Raw genomic sequence first — 20,028 nt, forward strand, 5'->3', positions numbered from 1 at the left:
TTTGTACTGTTGCTCCAGGGTCCATGAAGTCCACAAAAGGCTGTGTTTTGTTATTCACTGTGATCTCCTACTGTCTGGCATAGTACCGGAAACACTGTAAATGTTTGCATACTTAAATTACTAAGTACAAGACTCAGTTCAATGTCATTTTCTATTGTGATCCTTTGATGGCGTCCTTATCCACTGATCTAGGAGGCTTTATTCCTTGTATGCAGAAGGCAATGGAATAACAACAGAGCCATAAAGGGCTCCCTGGTAAATTAGCCTTAAGAATTTCCCTGGCAGCAGGGAGCGTAGCCTAATGGTAGAGTGCTCTCCTAGCAAGGGCGAAGCCCTAGGTTTGATTCCTCAGTAACACATTCAGAAAAAGCTGGAAGTGGTACTGTGGCTCAAGTGGCAGAGCATAGCCTTGAGCAAAAATGTCCAAGGACTGTGCCCAGATCCTGAGTTCAAGCCCCAGGACTGGCAAAAAAAAAAAAATTTCCCTGGCTTAGGGACAGGGACATAGAGAACAACCTAAGGTTCTCTTAAAAAAAAAAAACTAGGGGCCGGGAGTTTGGCCTAGTGGTTAAAGTGCTTGCCTAGCATGCATGAAGACCCAGGTTCGATTCCTCGGTACCACATACATAGAAAAAAGCCGGAAGTGGTGCTGAGGCTCAAGTGGTAGAGCTCTAGCCTTGAGAAAGTCCAAGGACAGTGCTCAGGCCCTGAGCTCAAGCCCAGGACTGGCAAAAAAAAAAAAACTAGTTGGGACTGGTGGAATGGCTCAAATGGTAAAGCACTTGCCTAGCAAGTACACGTCCCTGTAATGCTTTTCTTCCCCCCCCCAAACTTATTGCAATCACAGATATTCTGTTTGTTTTGTGGCATTTCTCATATTTGCTATGTGGTTTTGACAAATACAAAAACAACTCCTTAAGTTGGTAAGGACTGAGGCAAACCATGAGAGAATTCAAGCTAACCTATATCTTCAGTGTACCTTAAACAAGATCGTTTGTCTTTTGCTTAAGTCCTTTACCCACAGTTCACATTGGGACTAGGAGAAATCATATGAAAAACTTACCAGCCAGAAATTAAATGAGATTTAACCTCCTATATCACATGGGAAGTATGTTATACATCCCTTTTCACATATAGCATTGAAAACAAGGAGACATAAACAGGTAGCTCTTAGCTTCGGGTATAGAGTATATTTGGAGAATGCCACACATCAGCTACATGTTAATGGAAATGATTGTTGATTGTTCTTGTCAAGGGAGTGCAAAGGTTTGGAAATTTGCACATTCTTTTTGCTTGGAGTGGATATTCTACTTGTATAAACCAGTGCCTTCTGTGGAGGTGAGAATTGAGACTGACCTGGGATAGAGTCCTTTTTTTTTTTCTGGCATAAGTTAATTGTGAGTATTTGGGGAAGCAGTTGTTTGAGTTATAGTTGAATTGTAGAAACGGTTGTTGGAGCTGGTGATGGAGAGCTCTGGGCATCATAGAAGATCAAGGTTTCCTTCTCAGGAGAGAGAGAACGAACCTTGGGGTTCTTTGTTCTCTTCTCCAAATGAACTCTTGAATCCTGGGCTTCATAGGCAATTTTACTCTTCTCAGTTTCTGACCTGGCTTTGGTCACTGTCTCCAAATTACAGGGAGGACTGGGTATCTCTTGCCGTTGACATTTCACTTCAGGGTTAATCCAGTGTGAAAAGAAAGTCATCTTATTTTCCAAGTCAGCTTCTGGGGCTTCTGGAAGAGTAGAACTCTTGTAAGTATAGTCCCAGACCCTCTAATTCTTGTCTCTAGAAAGGGTGATCCTAAAATTTCTGGCCCTACCCTAGCCCTTTGAACCATAACCTTGAAACATTTGACCTTTTGGATTTGAAAAATGTGGCCTCTTCAATTACTGGATGGATTGTCCCATCAAATGATGGCCCAATAATTTGGCCCCATAAGGCCTGGGCACCACAGGTTGGACATTTATAGGAATCCTTATTTCAGCTTTCTCTAATGGACATGCAATCTAGTGAGGGGTTTTTGCCCTTAAGGAATTCTGGAGGTGAAAGTGTTGTCATGAAATAGCAAGCAGAGAGAATGGAGTTAGTGGTTTTGCAGAATAGCCAGTCTCTACTTGCTGAAGGCAGCTATGTTAAATAAACTAAAGTTCTACCTGAGAAAGATCCTGGAGATATATGTGGAAGTCCGGGGTTCTGAGGTTCTGCTTAGAAGTTCCCTAATGAACCCTGAACCTGAGCAGTGTTTCCTGGGGGGAGAGCGGGAAGAAGTACCGGTACCACAAAGCCCTTTCTGTGATGCTTCAGTACATGATTCTTTCGGGGAGGGCCTAAAGATTTTACAGGGATGTTCACTTTGGTCTCTCACTGGAGCAATGCTTTCCTTTGGTTGTTTCCTCCACATAAGGTCCCTTATGAAGAGTATTCTTTGGGATAGCCAAATTTTGTTTCCTGGAAGTTTCTTTCTTTTGTTCTTTCTTTTTTTTTGTCTTTATGAGCCTTCAAGAATTTCTTTTTTTCAGATTAAAATTTAGCTTGGATGGAGTGAGTGCCTTGAGAGATTAGGGGATGTCAGGCTCTGTCTGGCTCTCTAGAAGTACCATCTCCATTCATTGTACTTTACACTTTTATACTGCCCACAAATTTCAATAGTACTATGAATACACCTTGGATACTGGCACCTCTAGTGGCCCAAAACGTAATACATTGCTGTTCAGATAAGATGGAGTTATTCTGATGGGCCAGTCATTATCTGTGATTTCAGACTAGCTAGTATTTGCAGAACCATGGGCTGAAAAGACACACAAAAGAGAGAAAAGGCAGCCTGGAAGAGGGAAAACATCACCAGTTTCTTAATGGCTCCTTGAGACAAGGCACAGATAGCTCAGGGTCATCAGTAATAGCATCTGGTGAGAACTCCTGCTGCTAGCCAAGACCTGTATTCAGGAAGCCACTTTCTGATCCTAGTAGGGAGCTGATTTCTGCCTCTTGGCCGAGGGGTTTGCTTCCAGAGGACTAGACAACCAAGTTGCTGCCAGAATGTTTGAAGTACTATATAGCAAGGGATTTGCAGCCCAGCAATTTCAAAGGGAGGCAAGGACGACCTCCTACTATTCTCCCTACACTTGCAATCTATATGGTTCTGCCACCTCATTTTGGCCTGAAAAAAGCAACTGTAGCCTGGTGCTGCTGCCACAGTACATCAGCATAGGTCACTATCCTCACTGGCCTCTGGGGAATCAGATCAGATCAAGGATGCCCTATTCCTGGGCGGGGGCAACTGGACAGACTACTGTTGCTGTTTTGCATGGAAGTCCCAGAATGATCAATCAGCCCTTCCACTACTTTTAGAAGTAGAACTCTAGCAATCTGTGTACATGCTCCAGGACAACAGAGCCATCCTCTTGTCACAGGTTGCAGAATGTATCAGAACTTACATTGCATCTACCAAGATCTCTGGAAAACTGGTAGGCCCCGCAGGATATAGTACATCCACAGTAGATGCTATACCAAAGCTCCATATTTGGCTGGAAACAAGGCACTGATTTGGGCTGACTAATGGTCAGGTAGAAAAGCCCACATATGGGAATGTGGGGGAAAAAGCTGGGACGCACGGAAATGGAGGACATTTTAGGCAGTTCAGAGATGTAGAGAAAACTATCAAAGAGAAAAGGCCCAGAGCATCCCTGCTGTGGAGACATATCTAGAAGCACCTAGAAAAATATCAACTACAGAATATGACCCAGAGATGGCACACTGAGTCTCAGGTGTGGACTCTAGGAAATGGACAGAGGCCACACTTAAAATCCAAAAGTGGAGAGGGTACAACCAGAGCCAGGGAATAGGGTTTGGAATTTGCTTCTAGTTGCTATTTCTGCCCTACCTGGATGAACATCCATGCGCCCTAGAAGGAAGGGAATGAAATCTCATCTTTTCAGCAAAGGCTAAAGAAATGACTGCTTATTTTACATAGCCTATAGGCTTTGAAAATATAAGGAACAGTGTGGGGTTCAAGCTGCCATGGAATTATCCTACAGATCATGGAAGCTCTGGATGTGGAAAAACGTGCATTTCTATCTCCTACTTAAAGGAACCTTAGGACTTTGGGCCATAGTAATCACAGGTGAAAGGTTGGGAGGTGGTAGGAGGGTGTTTTAGGTTCAGGAATTCTGGTCCAAAGGAGAAAAGGGAACCTAGCATCTCGAATGGCTAACCTTGGTTCTTCTGGACAGATGTGGAGTTCTTCTGCTTGTGCTCACACATGGGAATTCCAGGCTCCTCAAGACTTGAAGACGACAGAGTTCCTAAGTCCTGAGATACACTGGGTACTTGAAATCCCTGCCTTTGCCGGAGATAATCGGGCCAGTGATATTGGACACTGATAGCACAAGTTGGCTGGGCAGGAGCTTTAACGAAAGATTTCTGATCCATTATTTGTGGCACTGCATGGCTCCGTACTGGTGAGTGATCTCGGGAGGGCTGCGAACAAAGCTCCTGATTCTTCTTTGAAGACCTATTTGACAGAGACCTTTCATGGACTTGGGATAGCTCTGATAAAGAAGGGTAGTGCTTGTTCTCACCAGACAACAACTGCTGAATCTCCAGAGCCATGGAATTGCAGATTTGGCAGCCAGGATCAGCACACAGGATCCGCCGCACGCTTCCCTCCTGAGGAAGCCAACCCTGGCTGGGGAGAGAAACATGGCAACTGTTAACAGTGGAGGACTTCGGCCTCCTTGGAAGCCAAAAAAAAGCCTGAAAAAGCTGTAGTGACCCCCCCCCACACACACCCAGCCTAGCAAGTACACCTAGTGCACCTCCTGAGTACTTGGCTTGGTATGGATGGCTGGTGGAGTATCCAGGATAAGATCTAACAGAAGTTATCAGATGATACCACCTTCAGAGAGAACAGGGAGCTGGGGTCTGTTCTCTGATGACACTGATGAAACACTCAACTATGAGGAAGGAACCAGATAGATGGAGCCAAGCGATTAGTGATGTGGCATCATCTGAAATGCCACCGGGTAGGGCCTGGATCAGTATTAGTTGGAGCAAAAAAATCCTGAAGGCTAGGTGTCAGTACATTCAAACTGGAGAATGAGGCCCTCATTGCAAGAACTATGGGATGGCCTTACTACTATATGCATTCCGTTGGCAATCAGTCCTGTTCTCTAGAACTCTTAAGGAGAGGAGAAGATGATAGGACTGAGACCGGAAGTGACCTTTCTGAAGATAGATCAGAAGAGGCAAGGCAATGTTAGCCAGTTCCAGCCATACCTAGTAGTGCTCTGTCCTTGAGAGGATGTAATTGTAAAGAGAATATAACAGTGGCAACTTCTTCATGCAAAATCCATTCTTTTGTCTCATGGTTGTGTGAACTGCAGTAATGTATCTTACAAATTATATACTGTTAATCCTAAGCTGCAGGGCTACTGTGGCCCCAGCACAGAGTGGAACTGAGTGATGACTCTTCCCCCCTCAGATATCTAAACCTCCATCTGCTCCAGCAACTATCTCCACCAGACACCCAGCCTCCTTTGTGTGTGCCTCCCTCCCAGCCATCGTCCCTTTCCTCATCCCTGCTGCAGGCTAGGCTAAGAATTTATCCTGGGCCAGACTGGGAGCTGGGAGATTAAAAAGAGCAAGAGATTACCTTTTCATGACAGAGAGCAGCTTCCGAAGCTTCTCTGCCTCTTCCTGGGATGTCGTCTTAGCTGAAGAGCCAGGACACAGCGTTAGGTAGAACAGGAAAGGATTCAGGGCATCCTATGAGAAGCTGAAGGCCTTTGGGAGGAGACTACAAATCTTGAATCAGCACTCTAAATCACATCTGTGAACAACTGAACTAGTCACACTATGCTATCCCATAGCTAATCTCACTTTATCTTTTATAACCACGTCGTAAGAGAGGCAGGAGTGTTACTATTAAGCTTATGATGTAAAGAAGAGAGACTAAGAGATGAAGAGAATTCCACAGGATTGTAAAACTAGCAAAGAACACAGTAACATCTCTACTTCTTCATTCTTCATTTTCAGGAAAGCAAGAGAGAGAGACTTTTGGAATGTTCCTAAACTCTGATTCCTACACAAGTTAGCTTCCATTTAGCAATTGTCATTGAAGCTTTCAATGATCTGGATTCTAGCATGAAGTTTCACACAGTACTGGGCTCAATGGTACCTCACCCAAGTGGAAGGAAGTCTAAGGAGAAATCCAACTTTACCTTTTGATGTTTCATCTCTAGATCGTTGTTTGACTCTTCGGTGACGCTTAAAGACAAAAACAGAATGTGAAGCACGTTATTTTCTTTTCATATCTAAAATGATGCAGACTCTATAAACCTGTCCCAACTTTTACTTCACCACTTCATATACTCCTATTTCCTTTTTAATACCCTGTCTTTCTCACCCCAACCTTTTCCTTCTCTGCTTATTTCTGGCTCACTTTAAGGCTTCTCCATACTTTTTCTTTTTAATATGAATCATATACTTCTTTCCAGTTCAGCTCTTAGCTTTTAAAATAATTTTATTCTTATTTTTATGTGTATGTAGTACTAGGAATCAAACCCAGGGCCTCATGCATGCTAAGTAATCACTCCACCACTAAACCACATTCCCAGGCCCTTTGATACCTTTTTATTTCATACTATGGACAAATTCTGTGGAGAGTTTGGGAAGAGACAGGCGGAAATTGAACAAGGATGGATCATACTATTAGCCAAAGGATTTTAGTCATCACAGACTCTCAAATGATCACCAACTATGCTTCATGACCCGAATTAGGATCTGTTCTGGGAACCAAAGAGGAAATCCTCAAAAACAATAAAATAAAGAAGTACTGTGCATAGCGATACGTTGTTATCCCACAGCTACTCAGGAAGGTCACAAGTTTGAGGCCAACCTAGACAAAGAGAGACCTTAACAACAAAATAGATGCAGGACATAGCTCAAGTTTGCTCAGTAAGCGGTAAATTATGAGTTCACTTCTAAGTATCATCAAAAACATATAAAAAATCAGCTTGTGCCTGTAATCCCAGTTACTGGGAAGCAGAGATCAGGAAGATCATAATTTGAGCCTGTACCCTGGGAGACAAAGTGAGACCTTGTCAGAAAAATGTCAAAACAAAAAAAGGAGTTGAGATGTGTTTCAAATGCCTAGTGTCAGGCCATAAATTCACACCCTAGTACCAAAATAAATTCTAAAAAATAATCAAGGGGCAAGATTACCAAGAGAGAGAGAAGAGATAAAACCTTGTTGGGGGGCTTGTCCATTTAGGCCTGGTCATAGTACGTACCTGGCAACAGGTCTTATTATGTTCTGATCTTAATTCTTGGCGGCTCTTTTTCACTTGCCAAATAATTAATGCAATAATGAAGATGGATCCATACGCATATAAGGGAGTTCCCACATCCCACAGAACAAAGGTAGGGCCCAACATGATCTAAACCTTATTAGCCATCCCTTGAGCTAGGCTTCCTGGCTGTTAGAACCTAATGTTTCCAGGTTCTAGGCCTTGTCATTTGTACCTCACAGAAGATGGATCTAGGCTATTAAGTGACATCACAAAGCCCTTCTCTTCCACAAAGTAGGATGAGAATTACAGACCTTTATCTGTCTTAAAGAAGCTTACATGGCCATGCAGTGTTCAGAGTAGGTTATCTGCGTAGGTTGTATAGCTTGGAAAAAGAGATGCCACAATCACAGACAGCACATAGCCCTACCACGTGAGCTGCAGCACCACTTCTGGCCTTTTCTGTATATGTGGTATGGAAAATCAAACCCAGTGCTTCATGCATGCTAGGCAAGCACTCTGCCACTAGGCCACATTCCCAGCCCCTTACTCTCTTCTCTCGGTACCATACTCAGCTCTCTTAATAATTTAGTAGGCTGGTCCCTGACCCCAGATAACTAACTCTATGCCCACTGAAAGCATGAAAAAGAAAGAGAAAGAGGAGGGAGGGAGAGAGAAAAAAATTAGAGGCCAAATCGAAGGAAAGGAATTCCATAAACTACATTGTCCTTGCTTGGAAGATCACCAAAGAGCACCCAATAATTGGGCGCTGTAATCCTAGCTACTCACAAGTCTGAGATCTAAGGACCTTGGTTTAAATCCCGCCTGCGCAGAAAAGTCCATGAGACTCTTATCTCCAATAAACTGTTCAGAAAAAGCAGAAAGTGGTGCTGTGGCTCAACTGGTAGAACACTAGCCTTGATTAAAAAAAAAAACAAAAGCTCAGGGACAACACCCAGGCCCTGAGTTCAAGACCCATGACTGACAAAAATAAAGAATACACAGTAGGAAGGGAAGGAATCATATTGTTAAGTCTCAAGATTATATTCTTTTATGCCACAGGCTATGATGAATGGGTCAGAATTGAAAAGTTCAGCAAGAGGATCATGTAATATATATCATATATATGTATATATCCTACAAATGTAATTTATTATGTAATATGGCAAGAAAAGCACAAAGCTATTGTACTATTAAATATATCTGGACATGGAGCTGTTGTTCAAGTGATAGAGCACTGGCCTTGAGCAAAAAAGTTCAGGGACAGCACTCAGGCTCTGAGTTCAAACCCTGAAACAGCCTCCCTCCTGCAAAAAAAAAAAATCTATAGAGTGGGGAGTTTTGGATGAGACAGGAAGAAATTGAACAAATTAGAGGATGGATGATAGTATTGAACAACAAATTTCAGTCATCAAATGTTGAGATGGGGGCCGGGAGCTTGGCCTAGTGGTAGAGTGCTTGCCTAGCATGCACGAAGACCCAGGTTCAATTCCTCGGTACCACATACATAGAAAAAAGCTGGAAGTGGTGCTGAGGCTCAAGTGGTGGAGCTCTAGCCTTGAGAAAGTCCAAGGACAGTGCTCAGGCCCTGAGCTCAAGCCCAGCACTGGCCAAAAAAAAAAAGTGTTGAGATGGTCTAGCTTAAGACAATAGGAATAGATTTTAAACACTACCTTCCACAGTCAAACATGAACAAGGCTCACTTTTGGTGCTATCCAAGACTTCATCTTCCAGTGTTGCCTCTACTAATTTTATGGCATCTAGCTTGTTCTAAAGATAAATTATTGCCAAGACTTTTGACTAAGAGTCGTTAATCTTTGGTTAAATCTGACATGGTTTGAAATCTTTGACTGTGAGTTGGTTTTGAAAATCTGAATTTGAATACCCTTGGGTGTGGCAGAATTCCCCCTTCAACCAATTAGTTCCACCATTAGAACCAATGTGACCCTTTTGAGCACAAGTGTGAATGCATGTCAACTTCATGGCCACTGGTGGCATGAGAGTATGCCTTGAACAACACACAAGGGAGAAAAAAGCACATGGAAGGCCTTTGTGAACATTGGAGGGCTAGCCAGCTGTAAAGGAGGTATACTCGTTTACTGGTAGGAAATTTTCTTAAACCCCTAGTTCCATTATAATGCTACAATGACACAGTTATTGTAGAATTTCTTCATGACTATCAGTGTTATGGTTCATACCACTTTCTAAGAAAAAACAAATCCTGACAGACATGCTAGTAAGGTGAGCCTTGTCTCCCCCTACCCCCATAATGCTTTGGAAGGAGTTTGCTTGTATGTCACAGTCAGAAAATACTGGTGAACACCAGATACACCAAGGTACTGGGACAAAGACACATCACTAATCCTATGTACGAGCATCTTGTTCATTCCCAGAGCCAGAATTTCTGAGCACTAGAGGGCAGCACCTGCCCATTGAACACTTCTGCAAGTCTTGTGCATCCAGGCAGTGACAATTGTATAAAGTTATTTTCTAGTGGCTCGCAATCCTGACTTCACATCAAAATCTCTGGCAGCCTGCCAAAATTTATTTCATGGCATCATCACAGACATAATAATTTAAAATCTTTAGAAGAAGAATGCAGCAGCCTATATATTAAGTATTAAATGAATCCTTAAGCTATAGGTTATCCCTGTGCATTTGGGAATAACACAGCAATTCTCTATTATCAGGCATTGATGAGATTCTGATGAGTCTTCCACTCAAAATTTGATTCACTTTCAGAGACATGTACTTTTTTATGGACATCTTGTAAACCCAAGGAATCTAGGTAAGAAATTGATTTGATTTATACTAGGCCGAAGACATCTCACAGAGAGGGGAATTTTCATAAAGACAGACTCTTCCATATTCTAAGACATTATAGGGGGCTGGGAGTTTGGCCTAGTGGTAGAGTGTTTGCCTAACATTCATGAAGACCCAGGTTCAATTCCTTGGTACCACATAAATAGAAAAAGCCAGAAGTGGTGCGGTGGCTCAAGTGACAGAGTACTAGCCTTGACAAAAGCCCAAGGAGAGTACTCAGGCCTTGAGTTCAAGCCTCAGGACTGACAAAAAAGGACATTATAGGAAAATAGGGAAAAGAGAAGATATAAAGAAGGTAAATGAATATATAATAGGATCATGTTTGTAGATTGACAACTTAGTAAAATGGACTGCTATGGCTTGAATATGTTCCCTCAGATTTTGTGTATTCAGAAAGTTAATCCTCAGTGCAAGTGTTGGGAAGTGTTAATGCCAAGGGCTGTGGAGAGGGTTCCCTTTCTTCTGTTCTTCTGTCATAGGGGGACACAGCAGTCAACCCCTTTTTGCTTCCCCCCCCCCCGCTCTTTTTGCCATATGAGGACACAGCAAGAAGATTAGTTATTGTCAAATGTTAGAACTTTATTTTGAACTTCCTTTCCTTCAGAAATAAGAGAATAAACTTCGGGTTTTAAAAAATTAACCTTCCTATGTTGAAAATAAACTATATGACATGGAGATGCAGGGGAGAGGGAAAAACTTAGACTATGTGAAGGAAGGAGCAACATTGTTTAAAAAGAAATGTACTCTTTACATGACTTAAGTACCTCACCTTTATTATAACAAGTTAAAAACAATCTCAGCGGGATGCTGATGGCTCACACCTGTAATCCTAATGAGAGTCAGGAGGCTAAGATATGAGAATCATGGTTCAAAGCTAATCTGGGCAGGAAAGTCTGTAAGACTCTTATCTCCTATTAGCCACCTAAAAGCTGAAAGTGGTTCTAGGTAAAGCTGTGGTTCTAGGTAAAACACTAGCCTTGAGTGAAAAACTCAGGGATAGAGCCCAAGCCCTGAGTTCAAGTGCTATGATTTCCTCATCTGTAATATTTTGCTATAACAATAAAAATAGACTAAGGCACGATAAACACAAATTATTGAAACCTTCTCAAGCCATGTGGGATGGCACATACCTAAATCCCAGCTACCCAGGAGACAAGAGATGTGGTTCCAAGAATAGCATTACTCTTCTTCAACAGACAAGCTATGTATGGTGGCTGATACCTATAATTCCAGCAAGGAGGGAGGTATAGGTAGTAAGATTATGGTCTGAGACTAGCCTGGGTCAAGTAACTAAAACAAGCAGGTAGTGGTGGCGGCTCACACTTGCCATCCTACCTACTCAGGAGGCTGAAAACCGATCACAGTTCAAAGCCAACCAAGCAGAAAAGTCTATGAGACTCTTATCTCCAGTCCATCACAAAAAAAAGAAGACGCAGAATAACCGTACAAAAAGCAAATGGTGGCCAGGGGTGATCGTTCATGCCTGTAATCTCAGCTGCTAGGAGACAAAGATCCACAGGATAAAGTTCATAGCTGAGCATGGTGGTACACGACTTCTCCCCCTCAGTTGTAAGAGGGGGATTGTGGCCTGTGGTGACGCTAGCTTCCGGTAAAATTGTGAGATCTACAAAGAAAGCAAAAATCTAAAACAACAACAAAGGCTGGGGAGTGAGTAGAGTGGAAAAGTGCTTACCTAGCAAGTGTGACACACTGAATTCAAATCCCAGTACAGCCATAAAAAGCAATTGAGTTTTATGTACTTGCAACTATCACATGTTAAATTTTAAAATACAATTTACAATAACACTAAAAATATGATAAATTTAACGGGTCAATAGTTTGGCCTACTAATAGAGTGCTTGCCCAGCAAGCACAGACTCAGATTCGATTCCTCGGTACCATATACATAGAAAAAAGCAGTAAGTGGGGCTGTGGCTCAAGTGGTATTATGCTGGCCTTGAGAAAGCCCAAGTTCAAGCTCCGGACTGGCAAAAAAATTGATAAATTTAGAGATAAAATTGACTAAAGATGTTGGAGACTTATACACTGAAAAATGTAAAATACTTCTCAGGAAATGTAAAGATCTTCACAAGTGGAGAGAGATAATTTGTTCAGAGAACTTAGTATTGTTAGGATGTCTTTATTACTCAATCTGATCTACAGATTCAATTCAATCCTTATAAACATCACAGCAGGGGGCCGGGAGTTTGGCCTAGTGGTAGAGTGCTTGCCTGGTATACACATACATATGTATGGTACCACATACATAGAAAAAAGCAGGAAGTGGTGCTTAGGCTCAAATGGTAGAGCTCTAGCCTTGAGAAAGTCCAAGGACAGTCTTAGGCCCTGAGGTTCAAGCCCAGGACTGGTAAAAATAAATAAATAAATAAACAAATAAATAAATAAATAAAAATCACAGCAGGCTATTTTGTAGAAATTGATCATCTGATTCTAAAATTAGTGCAGTGACAAAAATCACCTTTGACAAAGAAGACTAATCTTGGAATATAGCTTTGAGTTTTGAAGGTCTAGTAATCAAAACAGTATGAGATGGACAGAAAGAAAGGCAAATAAAGCAGTGGAAATGAAATAGTTCAAAAAGACCCAACTCTTCCCTAGGGAACAAGAGCAGCAGTTAAGCATTGTCAAGCATTGTTACATGTTATGAAACTGTTTAGTGTTGTTAAGATTTTTAGTTTTGCTTTGAATTTTATATCTTTATTGTAAACACCTTATAACATTTTTCTGTGAGTGAGAAGATCAGTCAAGCTTTTGAATGGCAGAGGACGGATTCTTCCTTGATGCTTGGCAGTCTGGAGCTGGGAACTGTCAGCTAAGAAGTCTCTTCTCTGAACACCAGCCAGACTGCCCTCTTCTCAACCTGGCTGTTTGGGACACTTGGCAATCATTCTGAAAACACATCAATTGAAAGAACTATTGCAACTGAAACCGTGATTCTGACTGCAGAAGGCCTTGCTCCATTCACAATCTCCAGACAAACCTGCACCAATCTTGAAAGGCAGTATTCCAGGCAAAATAGATACTGCAGCTAGTCTCACTCAAAATGGAATGAGGAGCAGCTTGTCAATAATTCAGTAAGAATCCAATGCAGGTCCTTTGATTGACATGTATACAAGACTCTATGTGGCCTCTTGATTGGTAGAATTAGAAGCTATACTGTGATTGGTACAAATACAAGCCTTCATTTGCATGCTATTCCCCTGCCACACACACACAACCATCTTAGCTCCATAAGTAGGCAGTTCAGCTCATTCAGGAGTCACCTGCCAATGGTCCCCTGTAGTATTGCCATGTTGGGCCCAATAAAAAGCTTCTCCCATTGGCATTCACTGGAAAGTGGATGGAACTATAGCAAATCATGTTGAGTGAGATAAGCCAAGACCAAAGGAACAAAAGTCACATGGTCTCCTTGGTGTATGGGTATTAGATCAAAACAATACAAGAGTGATGATTCAACACTCAGGTACACCAGGTCATTGACATGAATTTGGAGATACAAATATATAGAGGATATATATTCTTTAGACATACATTGATATATAGATTGATATGTATGTATAACATATAAATACTCAGCTCACTGTTAATTCTGTTCTTAAATTTTTGTGCCAGTGATTGCATATAGAGATTTTTTTCTTGAATACTTGTTTGTAGAACATTTGAAATATGATGTAAAAACTCAGTGTTAATAAAAAGTTTTAATAAAAAAAAAAAGCTTCTCCCAAATGGCATCCTCTTGCCTCTGTATGACCTTCATAATGGGGAGAGCAGACTGAGCTGGTAACATGAAGAAAAGATGGCAGCTGCAGCAGTATTGGCAAGTGGGAAGAGATCCAGAGATAACAAAGAATGATGGAAGGAAAGAATTGAAGAGGAGGGATGTGGACTCTGGTTGCTGGAAGAGTTCCAGGGATTTTTCTAGCTCTAAAGACCAACTAGTCCTAGAACCCAAAGCCTAAGAGATATAATACTAATAGCTATAAAAGCCAAGAAGTCTCAACACCTGCAACAAGATTACTACAATAATAGTGGTGTGACTAGACTCAAGGCTTCCGAGCTATACTAGTAGATGGTGTTGCCTTGCTACCACTAGCAGCTGCTAACTGCTGAGGCTTACATTAGCTCTTCCTCCCCTCCTAACACCCCCCACAACCCCAGGACTAAAATCCAAAGTTCTGTATGAGTGCAGTGGCACAGGCAATCAAAGAACAGTGAGTTCTATCCTGAGCACCTACAACCAAAAACCTCTAGTTCTTCGAACTTGAACTCTGAGCTCTGAGTATATCTGCTTAGTTCAAAGACTTACCCTGCCAACACTAGAAAAGCTAAATCCTCACCTACTCATGACTTCCGAGTAGAGAAAAAGTACTCCAGCAAGCTCATTGATAATGGAACAAAACAAAATCAATAAATAGACACATACATATAGAGAAATGGTTTTGTATGCGTGAATGTTGTGTATGTGTGTGTCAGTGCTAAGGCTGGAACTTGAGGCACTGTACTCTTAGCTGAAAATGACTTTTTTTCCAGTAGTACAAAAACAATTTAATGGGAAAAAAAGTTTTCAACAAATGACTAGAGCAATTATTACAATTACTATCAATATACAAAAGCAATTCAGTCCATAAACCAGAGATACAATCATGTGAATGTACTTAATGCCACCTAACTATGTACTTGAAATAGTTAAAGTAGTAAATTTCATGTAATGTTCATAAAATTATAGACATTTTTGTATAGGACAAGAGTCTTTACAAACTTAGGAGTTGTGGCTATTCTTATGCTAACACTGTATAGTATGGGAAAATAAAAGAGACTGGATTCATTTAAAATTTGTTTTAGCTTTTTAATACTACATAGGTGTTTTTCCCCTTTTGGAATATAAGCTATTCTCTCTCGCTTGCTCTCTCTTTTCTTTTTTCTTTCTTTTTTTTGGTCGGTCAAGGAGCTTGAACTCTGGGCCTGGGTACTGTCTCTGAGCTTTTCAGCTCAAGGCTAGTGCTCTACCACTTAAATGACAGTGTCGCTTCCAGTTTTCTGGTGGTTAACTGGATATGAGAGTCTCACAGACTTTCCTGCCTGGGCTGGCTTTGAACCCCCATCCTCAGATCTCAGCCTCCTGAATAGCTAGGATTATAGGTGTGAGCCATGAGCAACCCAGCAGGATATTCTCTTTTTAAAACCCAGCATTAAATATATAAATAGAGAAGTCTCTACAAATGCCATTTTAAATGAAAATATTTAGTTTTAACGTTTTACAGAATTATTCATGTAATATCATTTGCATTTACTGAGTTTTTTTATTACTAAAAATCAGCATTTGTCCCTACTTTGGGGGAAGTCTTCTCTTTCCTTTTTTATAAATATGTTATAAATAAGTCCTGGCCTTCCTGAATTCCAAAGCAATTGTAAAAGACTCCAGAGAGAATGGCTAAGAGCAAAGACAGATGCAGAATGTAGATAGAGATGTCTAGCTTTTCTCCTGCTTTCAATTTCTGGGCCCAAAAAAGAGAGTGCTTTTCAGCAAAGATAGTTTTTAAGTACTTGTTACATAACTCCAAATTACTGAAAATATAGAGGAAAAATGAACATGAGAAAACCACAGGGATGCAATCAACAGATTCAAGACTATAATGAAATGATCTAGGTTTTTTTCAACAACAGCTTTTTAAGGAAAATAGTAATGAAGCAGAACGTATGTATTTGAAGAGACTGAAGAGGCACTTCAATGAATTGCTGTTTATGGATTATATTTGTATTTTGATTTCCACTGTAAAAATAAAAGTTAAGCTTATAAGCCAATGATGGAGATCTAAACATTCATTGGATATTTAATGATATTAAGAAAGTATCATGGCCCTTTCTAAAACAGCTTGATCATTTTAAAAGTTTGCATATTTTCAGATATAAACTGAAATCTTTGTTGGTATAACTGATTTCTAGGATATGTAGGTAGAAATATTCTGAGACTATAGGAGAAACAAGATTATCTAAAAATGCTATACTGGGGCCAGGAGTTTGCCTAGCATGCATGAAGAACCAGGTTCAATTTCTCAGTACCACATACATACAAAGACACCAGAAGTGGTGCTGTGGCTCAAGTGGTAGAGCTCTAGCTCTAGCTCTAGCCTGGAGAAAAACCCAAGGACAGCGCTCAGGCCCTGAGCCCAAGCCCAGGACCGGAAAAAAAAATAAATAAAAATTAAAAGGCTATATGGTGAAGTTAGGTGACAGGTTCTGTGGGGAAATGTAATTCTCTTAGCGGTTGGTTGTAATATATTTGAAACATTCCTTAAAAAAATAATTTAAAATATAAGCTTCCTAAACAACATACCCCAAAATACCTTACTGAAAAAGCAAAAATTGTCACAAGAAAGGGGCATAGTTAAAAGTAAAACTAGAAGAATAGGTTTTGAATATTTTTACCAGAAGGAAATTTAAAAAATGTTTGAGGAAACAGATATGTTTATATTGATTTGAACATTACACATTTGATACATATAATAGAATATCATATGGTAGTAAATAAGTAAAATGACTGTCAATTTTTAAAACCTAATAGCTGGGCACTGGTGGCTCACACATATAATCCTAGCTACTCAGGAGGCTGAGATCTTAGGATAGCAGCTCAAAGCCAGCAGGCCAGGAAAGTCTGAGACTTCGTGGAGCTTGAACTCTGGGCCTGGGTACTGTCGCTGAGCTCTTCAGCTCAAGTCTACTGCCCTACCCTTTGAGTCACAGCCCCACTTCTGGCTGTTTTTTTGTTTATTGGTTGGTTGGTTTTTTGTGGGTCATGGGGCCTGAACTTGGCCTGGGCACTATCCCTGAGATCTTCAGCTCAAGGCTACCACCCTACCCTTAGGCCAAACCCTACTTCCCATTTTTCTAGAGGTTAATTGGAGATAAGAGTCTCAGGTTCTTTTGTGTCTGGGCTGGCTTTGAACCTTGATTCTCAGATCTCAGTCTCCTGAGTAGCTAGGATTACAGGTATCAGCCACCAGCCCAGCTTTGAGACTCTTATCTCCACTAAAACTATCAAAAGGGATGAAAGTGGACTTGTGACTTAAGTGGCAGAGCACTAGCCTTGAGAACAACAAACAAACAAACAAAAAAGTCTCAGGACAGTGCCAGGCTTTGAGTTCATGCCTCAGGACAAAAAAAAAAATGAAAAAAATAAAACAAAAACCCTCTTAATAGTTCTTGATATACCCTAGAATCTCAGTAAAAGGCAGTATGTAAAAATAGTAATGTTTTTTTTAACTGATAATGCATATAAAGCTTTTTGTAATCAAAATAATTATATTTTGAGCTAGGTGTGGTGTTTCATACCTGTAAACCCAGAAATAAGGATTGTGAGTTTGCACCCAGCCTGAGCTATATAGGAAGTCTGTGGCTACATAACAAAAACATGATTAGCCCAGTGCTGGTGGCTCATCCTGCAATCCTAGCAGCTCAAAGGCTGAGATCTGATCCAATTCATGTTTATGGCTATGATTCCAAGCCAGCCCAGATAGGTAAGTCCATAAGATTCTTAACTCCAATTAACCATCAAAATCCAGAAGTGGAGCAACAGCTCAGGGACAATGCCCAGGGGTCATCAGTCTCTCTCTCTCTCTCTCTCTCTCCTTTCTCTCTCTCTCCTTTCTCTCTCTCTCTCTCTCTCCTCTCTCTCGTTTCTCTCGCTCTCACACAAATATATATATATATATATATGTATTTTTTTCTATGATTGCAGTGGAGGTGGGATAGATAGGAAGAATGACAGTGACATTGAGACATTGATAAAGATGCATTGACCTCATAAACTGACACGAGGAATTGAAATTTATTTGACCATGCCCTTAAAGATAATTAAAACTATATACACATGCCTATATAAGACCAAACTGTATCTGTGTCTTGCAAAATTAAGTTTATTCTTCTTCTTATACAAAAATGTGTTATTTTGCTGGGGACCCGTAGTTCATACCTGTCATCTCAGAAGGTTGAGATCTGAGGATCAAGGTTCAAAACCAGCCCAGGCAGGAAAGGCCATAAGATTCAATTTCCATTAGCCAGCAAAAATCTGGAAGTGAAACTGTGGCTCAAGTGGTAGAGCACGAGCCTTGATCAAAAAGGCTAAGCTTGAGTGCCCCCTGACATGTTATCTCATTAAATATTACTGAAAGTTACCCACTCAACCAAACAAGGTAATTACATTTCTATCTCCCTTAAATAGTGAAAGATCTCCAGTGACACGTAGGCACCTGCCTTGTTCCTCTTACAGATGAGCACCTCCGCAGCAACAGAGACATGGACTGTCACAAGCCAGTGACACTAACACCTAATATCATCACACTCACACTCCTGACTCAAACACCTTCTGACTAGAATGGAACCTTTAATGTACTCAAGACTGTCCTGACCAAGAGGTGGGAATATGCCAAGTCCAGGGGGAAGGGGGGAGGGGGTGGGAGGCACATTTTCTAGTGGGAACTAGGAAATGAGCATTCTGACTGGTGCCTTGTCTTTTCTCGGTGGCTCAAAGAACAAAATGGAGCCTTTTACTTGGAAACCAGAGGCATTCTGACTCTTGCTTTCCCCCACCCTGGTCTCCCAGTTAGTCCTCAGCCTCCTGACCAGCTGCAGAGGCACAGAGAGAAATCCTAAGCCCCAGGCTGTTGGAAGACCACAATCACCCACCTCCTCCCAACCGAGGGAAATGAATGTCAAATGCCACCACCCCTTTCAGCTGCCCTTCCTCTTACATGCCTTCGTTTCTCCCTAGTGGTGAAAGTGGCATTCATTAAAAAGCTGTTTATTCACTAAACCATCCCAGAAAGTTTAACTCTTCTCTAGAAGTGAACCCTGGAAACTTAAAAGTTGTCTACTTGCTATGAGACAATAGCTATCCAGACAGTTCGAGCATCTGAAAGTGTGCCCAGCAGACAACTGCTATATATGTAAATCTCTTCTAAAGGAGATGAGAGATTATTTTGGCTGGAACAATCTGGGGAAATATGGAGAGGATGTTTCAGTGCTTGAAACAGAGAAGATCTTGGTGTTTGGAAATGGAGGAGGCAACGGAAGGGTGGGCATACATGAACTGCTGGTGTCTCCATGCAATGATATGAAGGGGGAATCCTAGAACATTTACTTTGCTCAGAGTGCCCTTCATTCTGTACATATTGAGTCTCAATTAAGTGACTTTTAGATGCCATGTTGTCCCTGAGTAGATACGGAGGTCATGGACTCCATGGGGATGTATGTATGTATGTATGCATATTCTTCTGCGTCGCATGGATGTGAACCTAAGCATCTGTGCTTCTAGGTATAGACGCCCGTGTGGGCGCATTTCTCTACAGATTTTCTGGTCTTCGTGGGTGTGTGGGATAAGAAGGGAAAAGGATGGATTAGAGAAAAGAGTCTGGGAAAGGGAAGGAGGGCTATGGAGGGGAGCCTCTATTCTGATGCCTTCTGTGCCTACTGTATCTCAGGAGGTCTCTTTTAATAATACATTATTCATTATTAAAATGTAGTATATCAAAATGCAATTGTTTTTCTTATCCATTACAGTCTGTCTCTTTCTATTCATCTTTTCCCCTAGTTTAATCCTCTTCCTGGACTGTCTTTGTCTCCTTCTCACCCCACACACCCTCTTCCTTTTTCTTTTTTTTTCATTTTTTCATTTAATTTATTTTAATTTTTATTATTGGGGCAATGTATAGAGGGGTTATCTGTTACATTTGCCAGAGAGTAGGTGTAATACTTCTCATCCACTGATACTCTTTCTCATGTTTTTGTCCCTATTTCCCTCCCATCACCCCCCTCTTCCTTTTTCTTATCCTTCCAATGTCAGTCCTTTGTCCATTGGGGTTTCACCATTTTACAAGATTTCCCTTACCCCTCTAATTTAT

General features: G+C 41.2%; 2 protein-coding genes across 5 annotated transcripts in view; one reads left to right on the forward strand and one right to left on the reverse strand.

The window, feature by feature from the left end:
* Positions 1–20,028, forward strand: part of Phf24 (PHD finger protein 24) — a 169,286-nt gene that overhangs the window by 109,253 nt on the left and 40,005 nt on the right. The gene's annotated exons all lie outside the window — the stretch shown is intronic.
* Spata31f3 (SPATA31 subfamily F member 3) lies at positions 1,171–7,500 on the reverse strand. The gene is made up of 5 exons (XM_090330151.1): positions 7,292–7,500; positions 6,221–6,266; positions 5,653–5,713; positions 4,214–4,686; positions 1,171–1,734 (listed from the first exon to the last, which is right to left on the reverse strand). The coding sequence occupies exons 1-5, from the start codon at positions 7,433–7,435 to the stop codon at positions 1,427–1,429; spliced, it is 1,032 nt and encodes a 343-aa protein (XP_090186277.1). The 5' UTR covers positions 7,436–7,500; the 3' UTR covers positions 1,171–1,426.

Source organism: Megascapheus bottae, chromosome 3 (genome assembly GCF_031878675.1).
Source record: "Megascapheus bottae isolate mThoBot1 chromosome 3, mThoBot2.hap1, whole genome shotgun sequence".
Lineage (NCBI taxonomy): Eukaryota > Metazoa > Chordata > Mammalia > Rodentia > Geomyidae > Megascapheus > Megascapheus bottae.